At 50.6% G+C, this 15706-nt stretch overlaps 1 protein-coding gene across 1 annotated transcript in view; it reads left to right on the top strand.

Annotated features, from left to right (window-relative positions):
- Positions 1 to 327: 327 nt before the first annotated feature.
- The window catches only part of TSC22D3 (TSC22 domain family member 3), a 58538-nt gene continuing 43159 nt past the window's right edge, over positions 328 to 15706 (top strand). Inside the window, exons 1-2 of the mRNA XM_059910798.1 lie at positions 328 to 467; positions 835 to 1260. Of these exons, the coding sequence (XP_059766781.1) occupies positions 941 to 1260 (320 nt within the window). The 5' untranslated portion in view covers positions 328 to 467; positions 835 to 940. The remainder of the gene's footprint in view (positions 468 to 834; positions 1261 to 15706) is intronic.

The following is a 15706-nucleotide window of genomic DNA, read 5'->3' as shown; positions in this document are numbered from 1 at the left end:
CGAAGGCGGCGTCTCTCCTGTAGGGGCACCCGTCCGCGGTGGGACCAGGCACATTGGCCCGCCCGCCGAGCTCGAGACCGGGGTGGCGCGGCTGCCCCGAGCGGCGGCTCTCGCGGATTTCTGGCCGAAGATGCGCCAGAAGCGGCGAGAGAGCCCGAGCTTAGGCGCCGCGGAGCGCGCGGAGGGAGGGAGGGCTGGGCCGAGCTCCCGGCGGCTCAGGCGAGGGTGCGGGCAGCCGTGCGGGCGCGGGGGGCGGGGCGGGGCTGGGGGCGGGGCAGGACCGCGCCGGCTCCCGGGAGCACGCGGGGGGAAGCGGCGGCCTCGCGTGGGCCGGCGGCCCCCCGCGGTTCATTTGCATTCTGTCACGGCGCCGCGGCGACTCCTGGCGCGCGGCTCGCTTGCTCGCTCACTCGCGCTCGGCTCCTGCTATCGCTCCGCCGGCGCAGCCCTGAGGAGCCCGATATCTGGCGAGTCCGCGAGCCGGGGAGGGAGGGAGGGAGCCCGGGAGGGAGGGAGCGAGGGCGCGCCCCGTCTCTCCCTCTGCCCCGCCGCCCGCCCTTCCTGCTACCACAGGTCCGCCCCGGGCCCCCGCTTACACTTGGGAAACTTGGGACGGCTCTGGGGCCTCGTGTGGTACCTCAGGGGGGCGGCCCCGGCCCGGAGAGGAGGTGGGGGGGGGGAGAGGAGGAGGAAGAGGAGGAAGTGAGCCCGAAGGATCCGCTCAGAGCTGTTTGTCCAGCTGTTTCTATTCGCACCCCGAGCGGCGCAGCCAGAAGGGGGCCGAGCCGAGGGTGGCCGGCTCTCGGCGCTCATTTCCAACTCTTCTCCTCACAGCTTGTCTGTCCCAGACACCCTGGAGTCTCCTCAGGCCGGCCCGGCGGGCGCGCACCTGCCGGCCGCCCCTGGCCTCGCGGGCCAGGCGGCCCCCGAGGCGGAGAATATGGCCCAGCCCAAGCCCGACTGCCGCTCACCTGTCGGCCTCGACTGCTGCAACTGCTGCCTGGACCTGGCCCACCGGAGCAGGCTCCAGCGCGACAGCAGCGGGGACAACAACAACCCGGGCAGGCCCACCGTGAGCAACTTTCGGCAGCTGCAGGAGAAGCTGATCTTCGAGAACCTCAACACCGACAAGCTCAACAGCATAATGCGGCAGGATTCGCTAGAGCCCGTGCTGCGGGACCCCTGCTACCTGATCAACGAGGGCATCTGCAACCGAAACATCGACCAGACCATGCTCTCCATCCTGCTCTTCTTCCACAGGTGGGTGGCAGGGCACGCGGGTGGGCACACGGACCCGGCTCGCATCCGCCTCGGCTGGACCCGTCCCTCTGACAGAAAGGGGCAACCGGGAAGGCCAAGAGGGGCACTGAAGGGGGGCGTCGGGCTCCCGGGCTGCCACGACCGGACCCTGAGGCTACCTGGATTCCTGTACGGCTGAGGGGAAGCCTGGCAGGTGGGAGCCCTGTTTTGAAAGGTGCCTGCAGAGTCCTTCCTAGGGAGATGCTGGAGCCCAGAAGGTGGACAGAGTCCTAGATGGTTCAGGTGTAGCTGGAGGCACTTTCTCCCCAAATGCCCACTTTTCTACAGCCACTTTGGAGAATCTGCCACGGGATGCTCTTGGGATCTGAGTCCCACCCTTATCAAAAAGCCCATTTCCAACTATGCAAACTCAGATGGAAACTGCAAGGGCTTTTAAATTACTGAGTGGCCCTGACTGAGGATGAGGGCAAGCAAAATGTCGAGACAAATTAAGCTGCTGCTGGTGTGGAGGAGAGGCGGGGGTGGGGGGGGGGATAGGAAAAATTAGAGACCTGTGAGAATTTCTTGAAACTCCGGATGGGGCGGGACCCCGCACCTCCTCCATGGATCACAGCCTTCAATTTCCAATGAAGGCTAAAAGCAGCCCCAAAGAGCATCCTAAGGACAGGAGGGTGGATGATCCATGTCATAGCAGGCGTGTGTTGGAGTGCGGGTGAGACTTTCTAGAAATCTTGCTGAAGGGCAAGGAAGAGAGAGGGAAGGAGAGAAACACAATGGGAAGACCAAAGGTGGCTACAGTCCTCCAGTCTGAGACACTCTGGTAAGAGCCAGTCTTGCGGGGACAACTGAGGCAATTTTGAGGCAGGGGAGGCAACTTCAGGAAACCCAGTGGTGGGCTTGGTGTTCTTAGAGCCATAGGAACAGGGCACTGGTGTGTGTGTGTGTGTGTGTGCACGCGCGTGCGTGCGCGTCCGTGCCTGCGAGCGGGCGGATTTTCTTCTTTCTCAACATCACAGGTTATGTAAGAGAAAGAGAAACCCCGCTGTGGGAGACCTGGGTTGTAGTACAAGTTATGGCTCTACTTCCCTGTGTGAACCTGAGCAAGTCGCCTGACCTCTCTGGTCTCTAAGGTTCCTTCTAGTTCTGAGATGCCAGGTTGTGGGCAGGTAATGTGCTCAGACAAGGTAATAAGAAATTTTGAGCTGCCACAGACTATTTGAATAATTGAATGGCTTTTCAGTGAGGCACAAATAAGAAATTTTAAAAGCCATCGAGCTAGGCAAGAACTGCCCTCACTTAGTGCTCAGCCCAGGTTTGCCTCCTCAGCCCCAGAAGTTCCAGGAGGGGACAAGCGACTTAATTAGCATTATTATAACAGGTTGTATTTTCAGCCATTTTCCACGCCATCGAAGCCCTTTCTCATCTATTATTTTACTTTACGCATCAATTTATCTCATTGTCTCCAAGAAACCACGCGCGTGTATGGGAAAGGTTTCGAGGGCATCTTCATTTCTGGTGAAAGATTACTACAAGCGTATTCAGACCATAGCAGCTGCAACCCTGCCGAGCGAAAGCCCTAATAGGCTCCTAACAATCTGCTGGGATCTGGGCTCGTAGGCAGCGGGGGAGGGGTGGCAAGGCACCTGGAAAGCGCGCCTGTAGCACTTGCACTCTTTCAGCTGGGAGAGAAACTGCTCCGAAGTGGCTTGATGACACATAAGAGGGGACGCTTCCGCGGCTCTGGTTCCTAGGTTGGAGGCCTGGGCGGGTCAGACCTAAGCGAATGAGGGGTGAGACTGAAAGCCTGAAATCACAGTGTTCGCTTGTGCCACACCTTGGGAGGCTTTCTGGTGGTCTGGGTTTCTTGAGTGGCAAGACCTCCTTGTCACCTACTCCACTGACACTTGCTTGTTGACGTTTGGTTCTTGGCAAAGCCTGGAAATGCTACCAGGTTGGGTGGGGGACTGAGAGCATTGGTGGAGGGAGCAACTCAAGCCCTCAGGCGTCCATGAGGCTGGGGAGTGACAGGGTCCTGTGGTAACGGCCTTAACGCTTCTAGCGGGACAATAGCAGGACAAAGCATTCTCTCATTTGCCTTGACAACTGGGACCTTAGAGATTGGAGATTCTCAATTTGGTTGAGGTTTTGCCTAGAATGACATGCTCATTAGCAAAGTAGGAGACCATTATTACCGGTCACGGGGTTTCTCCAAAATCTGAGCTGGACAGTCTTCTCCCGAGTGAAAATTTCCTCTTCTTACTTCATTTATTCCCTGGTTTTCTATCTTCATACCACAGCCATCATTCTTCCTTCTGTTCCATTTAATGAGTTGATATTTCAGATTCCTGCCTGGGTGTCTTTTTCTTCTAATTTGTCTACCTTCAAGGCTGTCTCTTCTGGAGAAGCGACTCTTCCTGCCCCTCCTCCTACAGCCCACTCCCCTGCTGCAAGGGCTCCTATATTCTTGGGAGAAAGGGTGGGGCATATTCTTGATTTCTCTCTGGTTTGTCTGCTTTGACCTGTCGCTGGCTCCCAGCTTAGCTCTTGGTTTCCTTGGAACACAAGAGTGTAAGCAATTTGAGGGTAGGGCATATTTTCCACTTACTTGGCTTTCCCTTGGCTTCTAGTTATACACCCAGTACTCAGTAAAGGGTTTTTTTTTGGCTAGATGACTGCTTAATTGTTGGTGTGGTCCTCTGTAAAGATTTTACAACTTTAGTCTTGGAAAATTCTTATTAAGGTTTAAATGTGATTTTTTTTTTTTTTTTTCGGTATGAACCACATGCAGTAACTCTAATAGCCTGGTAGAAGTCCTGATGAACAGTGCTGTGTATATACATGTGAATCAGTGGTAATGGGCATGTAGCTCGTTGGTATGTAAATGGTGCCTCTAAACTACTGGGGTGGGGGGGAGATGATGTGTTTTGCACACCATCCCTTCAATCTTGTGTTAGGTAACTAATAACTATAATAGATTAATAGCTAACATCTATTGAGTGTTTACAGCATGTACTAAGCACTATAGCTGCATAACGTCATTTAATATTTTCACCAACCTAATGAAATGGGTACTGTTATCACCATTCTTCATTTTTTAATGAAGGAAACTGAGGCTCGGGAAAATTAAATAACTTGCCCGATGCCTTACCGTGAAGAGCAGAGCCAAGACTCCACCTAAGGTCAGTAAGACACTAAAGAATTGTCTATGAAGAAAGAATTGTTAAGCAGAGGTAAATATTAGCCCAGAAACTAACCAAATGGTTAAAATGTCCTTATTAGGTCGGGTGACAAACCATCCCAGGACTTTCAGCCAACACAGGAGTTTCAATGGTCAAACTGGGACAGTCCCAGGGAAACTGGCATGGTTGGTCACCCTGTTATTAGGGGACTATATCGTATCATTTGAAAATGCTTCTAAAACTGGAAAACTTAAGAGGCAGATGTAATATGCTGGGCAAAGAGCTAAAATTTCCAATTGAAATACAGCCTATTAAAAAACTTGTAAAGTTGAAATTTGAGGGGCCTTAATTCTCCGATCAGTAAGGTGTAGCAAGCTGGAATGGGAGCTTTTGCCATACTCTGTTGTTGTCATTGTTGTTGTAACCTCAAATTTATTTCTGAGATTTTATCCAAAACTACTTAATCAGCTCTATTCTGCCTTCAGCCCCCAAGCACACCAGCCAATGTGATCTGAGCTGCTCTGAATCTGAGTTCCCTTCCAGCTCGGACAGCCCCAGGAGTCTACCTTTAAGCTTCTGAGCTGGCAACAACTGGTCCCCACACTTAGATGCTCAGAAAATAATAATAGCAAAGATTTCTAATTGTTTTATGTGTACTAATTCATTTAACCTTCGCTATTGATGTAATATACAACAGTAAAGGGAAAGATGTAGATTCAGAGATCAGGCTTCCGACAAAAAATTGCATAAAAATTATGTGTGCTTCTCTGCGTCTTCAAACTAATGATTTCATAAATGTATATTCCTGGACCTGATTTCTGAGGACGTAGCCACTTACATGGTGTGATCTGGGGGACAAAACTCTCCTACCTGCCTGCTGTAGTGCCTAAATTCATAGTCTAAGATCAGTTTTCTGTCCTTGTACCATCTAAAACTCCTATCCCATAGCGCAGTGGTATTTGGACCACACCATAAGAAATCCTGAATTAGAGATTGCAACCCTTTGTCAACTAATTTGCCATTTGATTTTGAGGATGGCGTACTTTGCTGTAGAGAGGTTTTGGGTTTCCGTGTGGTTAAGTCTGTCATTCTTTGCCTTCGTGATTTTTGCTTTTGGTATCAAGCTCTGAAAGTCCTTCCCTAGCTGGAGTTAATTTAAAATAACTATTTCCTGAGTGCCTAGTGGTCTGACAAAGAATAGGCACTCTTGGATTAAGGCACATTCTCCGTTAAAAACACAAATGCATTTGCAAACTTAACATTCATGGTTTGTATACCTCATGAGAACCTCAATATGTAAGAAACTGCCTTTTTGCTGAGGCACAGATGTGAATTCCATGTGCTAAGAGGCTTTGGGTAGTGACCGACCCTACTGCTCTACCAGCAGCTACTATATATATTACGTATGTGTGTGTTTTATATATGTATATAAAGTATATATATATATTAGTATGTACATATATACCAGTAAAATATATATAACATAAAATTTGTCATTTTAACCATTTTTAAGTGTACAATTCAGTAGCATTAGGTATATTCACAGTGGTGCAGTCATCACCATTATCCATTTCCAGAACTTTGTCATCATCCCAAACAGAAACTCTGTACCTATTAAACAACTCCCTATTCTCCCCTCCCCCGCCCAGTCCCTGGTAACCTCTATTCTACTTTCTGTCTCTACGAATTTGCCTATTCTAGATATTTCGTATAAGTGGAATCATACAATATGTGCCCTTTTGTGTCTGGCTTCGTTCACTTAGCGTAATGTTTTCAAGGTCCATCCATGTATCAGTACTTCATTGCTTTTTATGACTGAATCATATTCCATTGTATGGATACACCACATTTTGTTTAATCCATTCATCTGTCCGCGGACACTTGGGTTCTTTCTACCTGTTGGTTCTGGTGAAGAACGCTGCTTTGGACATTGGTGTACACGTATCTTTCTGAGTCCCTTCTTTCAATTCTTTTGGGTCTCTACCTAGGAGTGGAGTTGCCCAGCACCTACTTTTCAACTCAGGTTTTTGGTCCTCTACTCTTAGTCAGTCCATTCAAGTGTAGTAATGCCCATGAAATGAGTGAATGTCTACTTCTTTGGGGAGAACACCCCCTCCCTGAGTCAACTGCTAGTGCTAGCGATCACAGTAAAAAGAAAGCTAAGAAGTTTAACAAAACAACAGAAATAGTAGAAGTCATATGAGGGAAATGATGTGATTTCAGGATGCTCATGAATTAGGAACTGGCAAAAGTTTGAGCGTGTCTCTCTAATGAATGGCCAGGGTCTACCGGGATTTACTACTGAGGGTTTCCTTTTTAAAAGAGTAACATGTAATAGCTTCGCTTGTCATTAACCACTTTGTGTGGATAGGTTTATCAGAATTTTCCCTGGGGCGACAGCTCACTGGGAGTAGGGTTCTATGGGAATGGAACATGGGAAAGCCAAGTTTGGAGAAGAGAAGCAGAGAGACGGGCCGGAGTCCTTGAAAGGCCTGCTGCAGTGTGGGGCTCTGGGCAGCACGGAGCTCGCGAGGTCTGGATGGAATGCTCGTGCTCTTCAAGAAATGTGGCAAGAACAGAACACAAATTTCACCTCCTCCGCCTCTGGTTTGTCAGGAATGGACCCATGTGAGCCCACATCTCAGAAAGTAACTCTTTCCAGGGTGACCTTATTTCCCCTCCCAGCCTGAAGAGAAGGTTAACAATCCTGCTTATATTTGCACTTCCAGATAAACTAACAAGCTCCCAATTCCAGGTAGAGTTTTGGCTCCTTTCCATAACAGGTCCTGAAGGCCAGGAAGTCTGGGGAAAAGGAGATGGATTGTCTGGCCACAGCTGCAGGGTCTCCAGGTCCCCTGAGTGATGGAGCCCAGCAGAGCATTGCCCGCACCTTGTGGGCTGGTTGAGAGGAATAAGGTCGGCCATCTCTGCACCTGGTGGTGGCCATTGCATGGTGTTTGCTCATCACGATTCTGCTCCTACCTGAACTTTCTCCTCTTATGTAAGGCATCCCTCAAGATAACTACAAAGCCATAATCTGCCATGGCTGGCTGGGCTTACATAACAAATTGGTTGGTGTCATGCAATAGTCTCTCTACCCCTGGAGAAGCCAACGTGCTGAGTGGGCCCGAAGCTTGGACCCATTTGCTGGGGCATCTGTGTGCTCAGTGCACTCAAGGGAGAGCATTCCTTGACCACAGGGGTCAAAAAAGATGAAATTTCCCTTTTAGATGAAGAAGGCAATAATGGCCCAGGACATGTGCTGTCCCAATGCTTGCAGTAATGGGACAAGGGTTAGGGCTTCGCTGTGGGGCCGCAGCTTTGGCAGAGCACGACCCTGTGGGCTAATGGGATCTCTGTGAAGGCCTGAAGGATAGATCCCAGCCTCAAAGCAGGTTTGTTGAGGAGTCAGGGCAGGGAAATGGCTTATGGAAGCTACCATGTACCATACCGAAATCCAGCTTAGCGAAGGAGTCAGAGCAGTGATAAGACAGGGTCTTGGAGAATACAAAACAAGCTTTTTCAAATGCTAATCCAGGCAGGAGGGAATCTTCTCTACAGGCAAGTCTAATCCACTTGTACCTTCTAGCTGGAAATCCCTGCCCCAAAGTAGCTACTGCTCTTTTGGAAAGAGTTTAAGAGGTGTGAGATCCCAGCCAGCATGAAGACTGACTGGGAAGCTTCCCAATGTGCAGACACTAGCCCAGGGGGAAACAAGAACTAGAAGCATGCTTGGTCAGTGATGCCCCAGGCACGCTATCAGCCTTCCTCCCCTGGGAGCCACTTTCCTCAAATAGACCCAGCCTGAAATCAGGCCCCTGCCTGTGGACAAAGCCCCACAGGGACCTTCCCCATCCTTCCTCGAAGGAAGAATTTACTCACGAAACAGCCTTGGGTATTCAACCTACTTCCTCTTGTCTTCTCTTCAGGGGAGATGGAGAGCAGCTGCTCACAGCTTAGGGTCTGGCCAGGATTCCCGCTCTGAGCTTTCTAGGCCAGTGATTGGCTACAGCTATCCCTGAGGAAGAAGGGGGTGAGAAGTGAGAGGAAGGGAAGTGGTTCCAGCGGCTCCTTCCTGGCTTACACCACACACACACACACACACACACACACACACACACACACACACCTCCCTTTTAGTCTCACTCCCAGACTAGGCTGGGCCTGGGCCAGCCTGAGGTCCCTGACTCATAGCTCGCGTAGTGCCTTATGTAACAGAGCCAGGTTCCTGAGGCATCAAGCTTCTGCTTGCTCAGTGGCAGGCTTCCCTGGGGCCAGGCATTCAGAAGCCTGATGGGGGTCTAAGTAGAGCTCACTACACTTCCAAAAGGACAGCCCGCTCTCCCTAGTGTCAGGCCAGCATCTGCTCAGAGCCAAGTGCCAGGCTGTGAAGGCGATTCCCTCCTGAGCCCCCATACTCAGCAGCAGACGTAACCAGGCAGGAGAGCTGCTGTGGGCTTAGTGTGGTTTGGGGTGTTTTTGGGGGGCGGGTGGCATCTCCTGCTATCACCTGATGGTACGGTGCTAAAGAGTCAGCCTGTTGCATCTGGAGGGGTGCCAAAACAGGTGTCAGAAGTTCTTCTTCCTTTTGTATCTGCTTGTTGGTTCAGGTACTGTTCTGGAGACTTTAGGGAGAAGGGTTTAGCGGAAGCTGGAGGAACTTTTTAAAGGAAGGCCTAAGCCAATTCCCAATCCATTCTCCACAAAGTCTAAAAGTCCCCAGGCTGGTCTGAATTCACAGTGATACTTAGCTCTCTTCCTAGCCTGTTCAGAAAATTGCATTACCGGTTTGGTGCAACTGAGCCCCCAGTGAACTGGGGCTTGCTGAATTCTATGACGTATTTCTCTAATAAGCTTACTCGAATATCTACATTGCACAATAGCCCTATCAATCTAATAGTGCATTGGCTCAAAGGTTGTGACTAAACCAATAAGTCCTCTTCTTCTCTTTCCTCATCTTTGCCCAGCCTGTCACACTGTGTTGCCGGGGGGTAAATGGCTCACAGGTTGAGGGTAGCTGGGGACACTGCTGTCCTGTCTGAGAAAAAGAGGAAGAAACAGGGAGATAAAGTCAAAAAGGTGGCATTGGGCACTACCAGCAGGTATGATTTGTATCTAAATCTCAGACTCATGAATCCTCAGACAAGCCAAGACCACCATCTCAGGGCTCAGGAGAGCTAGGGACCCCAAGTTCCCTGAATCCGGTGAACACTGGGGGCAGGGGCTGAGGTGGAGGTGCAGAATTTCCCTTCCTTGAGGCCCCTCCCAGGCCTCCAGCCCTTCACTTCTCCCTGTCTCCTCACCCTTTCAGTTCATAGTCAGTTGCAGTAAAAAAAAGAAACAAAGAAAAAATAAGAAAAACCCTGCCCAGTTTTAAGGCAATATACTCTGCCTTTCCCAGGTGCACAGGAAAATGAACAAACTCAGGCCCTGCACTGAGTGACAAGGCACTTCAGTTAATCAATCCATCATTTATCGACCAGGGGCCTGCTATTTATCTAGTGCCTACTGCAGATTTATTGAATGTCTACCCCGCTAAGCACTGTAGAGGACACAGAAGGGAGGCAGCAGAGGCACGGGCTGGGCTGCGGGGAGCTGAGAGTGATAGAGCTGCATCCCAAGGCCGGCGGGGAACAAAGCAGTTCCACCGGAGCCACCGCAGGCCACACTGGGGCTTCTGCTCCTTGAGGGAAAGGCCTCAAGCTTGCTGTTCCCTGGATCCGCAAGTCCGGAGCTTAGGCGATGCCAAAGCAGACTAGGAAAGGAGAGTCTCTTTATGGCTGTGGCTTCCAGCAGGGCCTTAAAGAATGGATTGGTTCTGGCCCGGTGGGAAGAGCTGTAGGGCTCCCTAGTTGGGAGCGGGAAGGGAAACCTTGCCAGTCCAGCGGGGCTCATGGGTCAGAACGAGCTGGCTGGGGTGGGGACAGCGAGGAACACTTTCCATTCTTCCTGGGCTGAAACCCAGAGTCACCCAGCTTCAGGAAGGAGAGGCCTGCTCTGGCCCTCCTCTCATGGCCCCTCTCTGACTCGGGGCAAGCTGGCCCCTAGTAGCCTCCCCTCAGAGACCTAGCTAGGCTTGGATAGGTGGAGGCCTTCAGGGCCCGGGAGCAGGAAGGCACCTCTCGTGGATGCTCGTGGAAAGCTCATCAGAACCAGGAGCGTTGAGCTTGGGAGTGCAGTTGAGGGTGGGCACCAGAGGAGCCTGGGAGTATGGCTTCGCATCTGTGCACCTCTGGCCTCAGTCTCCACCAGGCCCCTTCTAAGGGGGGGGGCGGTGACAGAACCAGGGGCGTGCCAAGGTGCTGCCCTGATAATATATATACCTTTTGCCCAAATCTCTCTGGAAAAAAGTCGGTGGAGGCCCCACAGGGTGTCATTTTAGCCTCGCTTATACTTTGGTCAAACCCTTCTTTCCCAGGTGCCCTATAAATGAAGGTCCTGGGGTTGGGCTGAGGAAGGAGGGAAGCCTCAAGCTGACGGGAAAGGAGAGGGAGCTGGAGCAGCAAAAAGGAACCAGCCTCAGAGCATCTGGGGAAGGAGGATGCTGCTATGGTCAGCACCTTACTTTCTGGGGCCTTCTCCCCGAGCTAGTGTCCTGGGCGTCCACGCCCACACCCTTTCCCATCCGTGCTCTGGAGAATTCACATTTAAGTTCATGAACAGATTCAGTCAACAACAAATATTGCAACAACAAATTCTTGCATGCCTTGCATGTAACAGGCTCACTGTTAGGCACTGGGAATAGAGTGGGAAACTCACAAAAGGCATGGTCACAGCCATTATGGGATAGTCAGTAGAGTGGGGGAGAGGAACATTAACCAGAATAGCCACACCAATGAAAGTATAATTACAAATATGTGCCAAGGGGGAAAAGGAATAAGCTTCTCTCAGAGGGTGTAACAAAGGATCAGACAAGGCTTCCTGAGGAAGTGATATTGAGCTAAAGAAATGAATCTCTATTGCTGAAATTCTAATCATCAGACCCAAGCCAAAGGAGACATGTTTAGACAGAGACTTTCTCAGGAACCCCTGAAGTCATAACATTAGGTAGCTGCTCACACTCTTGGAGATATTTCTAGGCCATGAGTGGCCAGCAGGTCCAAAAGAGGAGGACTGACAGCATTCTGACAAGAGGAAGAGATGAGTTTGAAGCCCACGGGGCAGCTGGTACTTAACGTCATCCTTCGCTAAAAATAGTCCATGACAGTATGGAAATGCGTAAAGGCTGGCCCTGGGGACCAGTGATAAAGTGGGTATAGCATATGGGGAGGAAAATTTGTTTTTGTAAATTATTTACTATAAAGAAAAAGAATGGGGAGGGTCGTCTGGGTTTTCTTTTCCCTTTGCGGGCCTCCTTCTGAGTTATGAATGCTTCTCATTGTACAGAGGCAGTGGGGCACAGAGCTTCAGGCTGCACTCCTTTCTGGGGCCTGGGGTGTAAATTTTCTGGGCTGCAAATGTCAGATAATTTGTCCAGGCTGAAAAACAGCCTGAATGCAGAAGGGAAGAGAGGCTTGTTTAGCCAACGGGCTAAAGCCTGGGACTTCAGGGAGCTGTGTAGCCAGGCTAAAGGAGCTACGATGATTGATCAGAGAGGAACGTTAAGGGTGGGCCTGAGGGTTGTGGAGAGAGAGAAGAGAGGTTGATCTTCAAATATAAGAAAAGTTACAACTCAGAGATGGTGACTAGCTGTTTCCAAACCACACTAGGAACAGAACAAGAGGAAATAGGCCTCTACTGTAGCATGAAGAATTGCGATTAGATATCAGAAAGAACTTCCTGCCTACCAGCATTCAGAGAAGCTAGACAAAATTACCAAGGGATGTTTTATTACAAATATGGGGAAGGTGGTAACAATAGCAATAAAGAACTGGATACAAGTGTGAGAGGGCTGGTTATAAGGACCATGGACAGAAGGGGATAAACAGGTGGGGAAAGCAAAGGAGTCAGAAGTAGGTGCTTATAAGGAAAAGGAAAGTGCCTGTGTGAGAGATGAAAGTGTTTTTAGGAAGATACTTTCATAATAGAAATGTGTATGAGATTTCCATTGGAGAACAGTCATGAAAGCTAGCATATACCCTCCTAGGACTGGAATCATGTGGGAGAATAGACTAAGGAGCTGTTAGGTGCCCTCCGCATCCTTCAGCCTTATCTCCTGGCCAAATTAGCTTCAATGGGACACCCATCCTCCACAGTCTAACAATTTTGGGGAGCATCTCAGTGTGGGGGGCATTGGGATAAGACTGCCCACCCCAGGTGCATGGGGAAGAGGAAGATTTCTCCTTCCACACACAAATGAAAATCAGACACAGGGGAGAAAGTGGCAGCCAACAAACCAGGCAGGATCCCCGCGGCAGGAAATTTACAATCTAGTGGTGGAGACAGATATCAAATAATAATTACACAAATAACCATATCACTACAATTGATCATAATGAAGAAAAGGTGCAGGAAGCCGTGAGAACACAGGCTAAGGGGGCTTCCCCCAGGATTAGAAAATCCGCAAAAAGAAAAGTCACCTTATTAAAACCTTGGGCACTGCTTGTGTCCCTCTGTGAGGGATTCTTGCCCCAAGTCAGTAGCAAGGAAAGTTAAAATGAACCCAGTCACTGCTAATACCCTAAGATGTGGATTTTGAAGTTCCTCTGGCTCACTGGGGCCCTCAGATAGGAGCAAACCCCCGAGGAAATTTTCTCATTGCCAAGATCAAGCAGCCATGATTTAGGCAGAGTGATTCTCTAAGGGCCGTAATAGCCTATCAGCTGAAAATTGTCATCAGAAAGGCTTTGAAGAGCTCACCACCTGCCAGACGAACAGGATGAAGGTCAGTGAAGAGAAAAAAGAACGAATGTGCTGAAAATTACACTCGAAACTGGCCCCCCAAAATGACCATGTCTCCAAAATGCTGTATCTTCAGTCTCCTATTCAAACGTGGGAGCCTTTGCTGGTATATTCTAGTATTGGCTGCAAGGTGTGCCCAGGGCTGTAGAGACCGGGGGAGCAAGGATTGTAGAGAGGCAGGACCCCTGCTCTGCTTTCCCCGGTTCCTCTCCCGGGGGGGGGGGGCGTGGTGGGAGGTGCTGGCCCTTGTGGGGAGCTGGGTTGGGCTTCTTCACCCTTGAAAGTTCCTGGAGGAGGAGTAGAGAAGGACATTAGCCACTGTGTGCCCCTGAAGAGTCTGATAAGACTACCATTGACAGACTCTGTGACTTTGGCAAGTGACTTCTCTGGACCTGAGTTTCCTCCTGTAGAAAATGGTGGAAGTGTGGTTGGGAAGGTTAAATGAGAGGACCTTCCGAGGAAGCACTCAGTAAAGGGAAGCCTTCGTTATCATTAGGCAAGTCATATGTGGAACCAGAAGGAAACCTCTTCAGACTTCCCTCATCTCCCTCTCTCACCAGTCCCCTCACGGACCCCTCCCCTTGCTCCGTCAATCACACACCCTGTCCTGCCCAAAGTTAGCTAACACCTGCAACCCAGTCTGGCAAGCGTTCTCCCTGTCAAGGCTTGCTCTGTGAACCTTCTTCATTCACACTCAGGTGTAAATGACTGAGAAGGCTTCTGGTCTTCCGCCTGTTGGGGGGACGAGCTGCTGGGAGCTTCAAAATTTTTAACAGATCGAAACCTACAGAAGCACCAGGGCACCGTACTGGCATTGCTGGCAAATAGAGAAGGATTTCAGAGGGCAGCGGAGCTGGGGACTGCCTCTTCAAGACCTTGAGCTTCCCCCTCCCGAGGGTTGGTGGCCACCACATGCATCTTAGCCAGAGACACAAAAGCTCAGAACTGGTAGGGCTTCCGTAGCCATTGGGTCTGACACCCACCCCTTACAGATGAGGAAACTGAGGCCCAGAGATGGGTGGGTACCTGCCACAAAGCAAACAGCCTATTAGTGACCAGCTGAAAAAAGAAACCATGTCTCCTGATTCTCTGATCCAATGACCTCATGACTTCTTGTCTCTAGACGGCTGTGGACATCCCATCCCGGTAGGTACACAACACCTCCATGCCAGGAGACCAGCTTTGGGTCTACCTGATGCCAAAAACGGTGTTTTTTAATTTGATTTCATTTAACGGGATTGACCAGTGGTTTGGGTGTTACGGAGTCCCAGCCCTGGAATCTTGCTTCTGCTCAGGCTGGGGCTGCATGCCACAGCCACAGTCATGCAAGGGGGACAGAAAGGCCTGCTGTTCGGGTTGGAAAAGAAATCAGTTGCTGAAACATTGGTCTTTTTGAAAGTTCCAACCACAGGGGCTGGCTGGCAGAGCCGCCGTCTGGGCTCCCCCGGAGGATCCGGCCCTCCCCTTCAGTCTGGGAGTTAGTTTAGGAAGCTGGCCCGGCCTCGGCAGAAGATCTGGAGGGCAGCGCTCACCCCAGGAGCTCCAGCCTTCCCTCAGAGCCTGGGAGCCCCCGAAGGCACTCGGTGCCGGGAACTTCCTCCCGCCTCCACAGCTGAGCCAGCCCAGGCTGGCCCCAAGGCTCCTGAGCACTTTTTCTTCTGAGCCTGGGAAAGAGTTTCCAGTTGCTCCCGCCTAGCCCAGCAGCTACAGAGGGAGAGCTAGAGAGCGAAAGGGAGGCACAGAGAGAGAGAGAGAGGGAGACAGGAGCCAACCCCAGCCAGGCAATCAAGGTTTCCCTGGGCAACAGTGAGATGAAGGGGGAAAGGCTGGAGGAGCCCCAGCTCGTGGAAGACCCCCAGCTTGTAGAGGACCCTGAACTCGTGGAGGAGGCACAGTTCCTGGAGGAGCTACAGCTCGAAGTGGTGGAAAGTGGGTCAGATTTGGATCCAGAAGATCTGGGTTCGAATCCCGATTTTGCCACCAATCTGATGCTTGAGCTTGAGTAAGTAACTCCCTGCCCGTCTGTGGGCTGCTTTCCCTACTTAAAAAATCGGGGAGGGGGGAGACAAGGTGGTCTCTAGGGTCTCTTCCAATTCAGATATTCTGGAAGACTACACCTCTAAAATCTTGATGTGTGTAGATGGGATGCATGGACAGTTGAATATGTCATTGAACCCCTGAATGTTAGAATGGTGGGAGTGACAAAGGGGGTTCATATGAGCAAAAAAAGGAAGGAGAAGATGGTAAATGTGTAGAGTCGTGACTCCAAGAGAGGGTCTAGGCTGAATAGAACATTAGGGTCCATTTTCAGAACTCAAGGATGATGGGCTTGGAATGAGTTAGTAACGAGAACCAGGGCATTTGGGGGTGTGGTCAGTGTGTAGTTGCCAATGAGCCCTCCACCCAATGTCTCCCAGTGGCGCCTT

Source organism: Balaenoptera ricei, chromosome X (genome assembly GCF_028023285.1).
Source record: "Balaenoptera ricei isolate mBalRic1 chromosome X, mBalRic1.hap2, whole genome shotgun sequence".
In the NCBI taxonomy this organism is placed as follows: domain Eukaryota; kingdom Metazoa; phylum Chordata; class Mammalia; order Artiodactyla; family Balaenopteridae; genus Balaenoptera; species Balaenoptera ricei.
The sequence above is the reverse complement of the archived record's forward strand: the minus strand, read 5'-3'. Positions and strand labels throughout refer to the sequence as shown.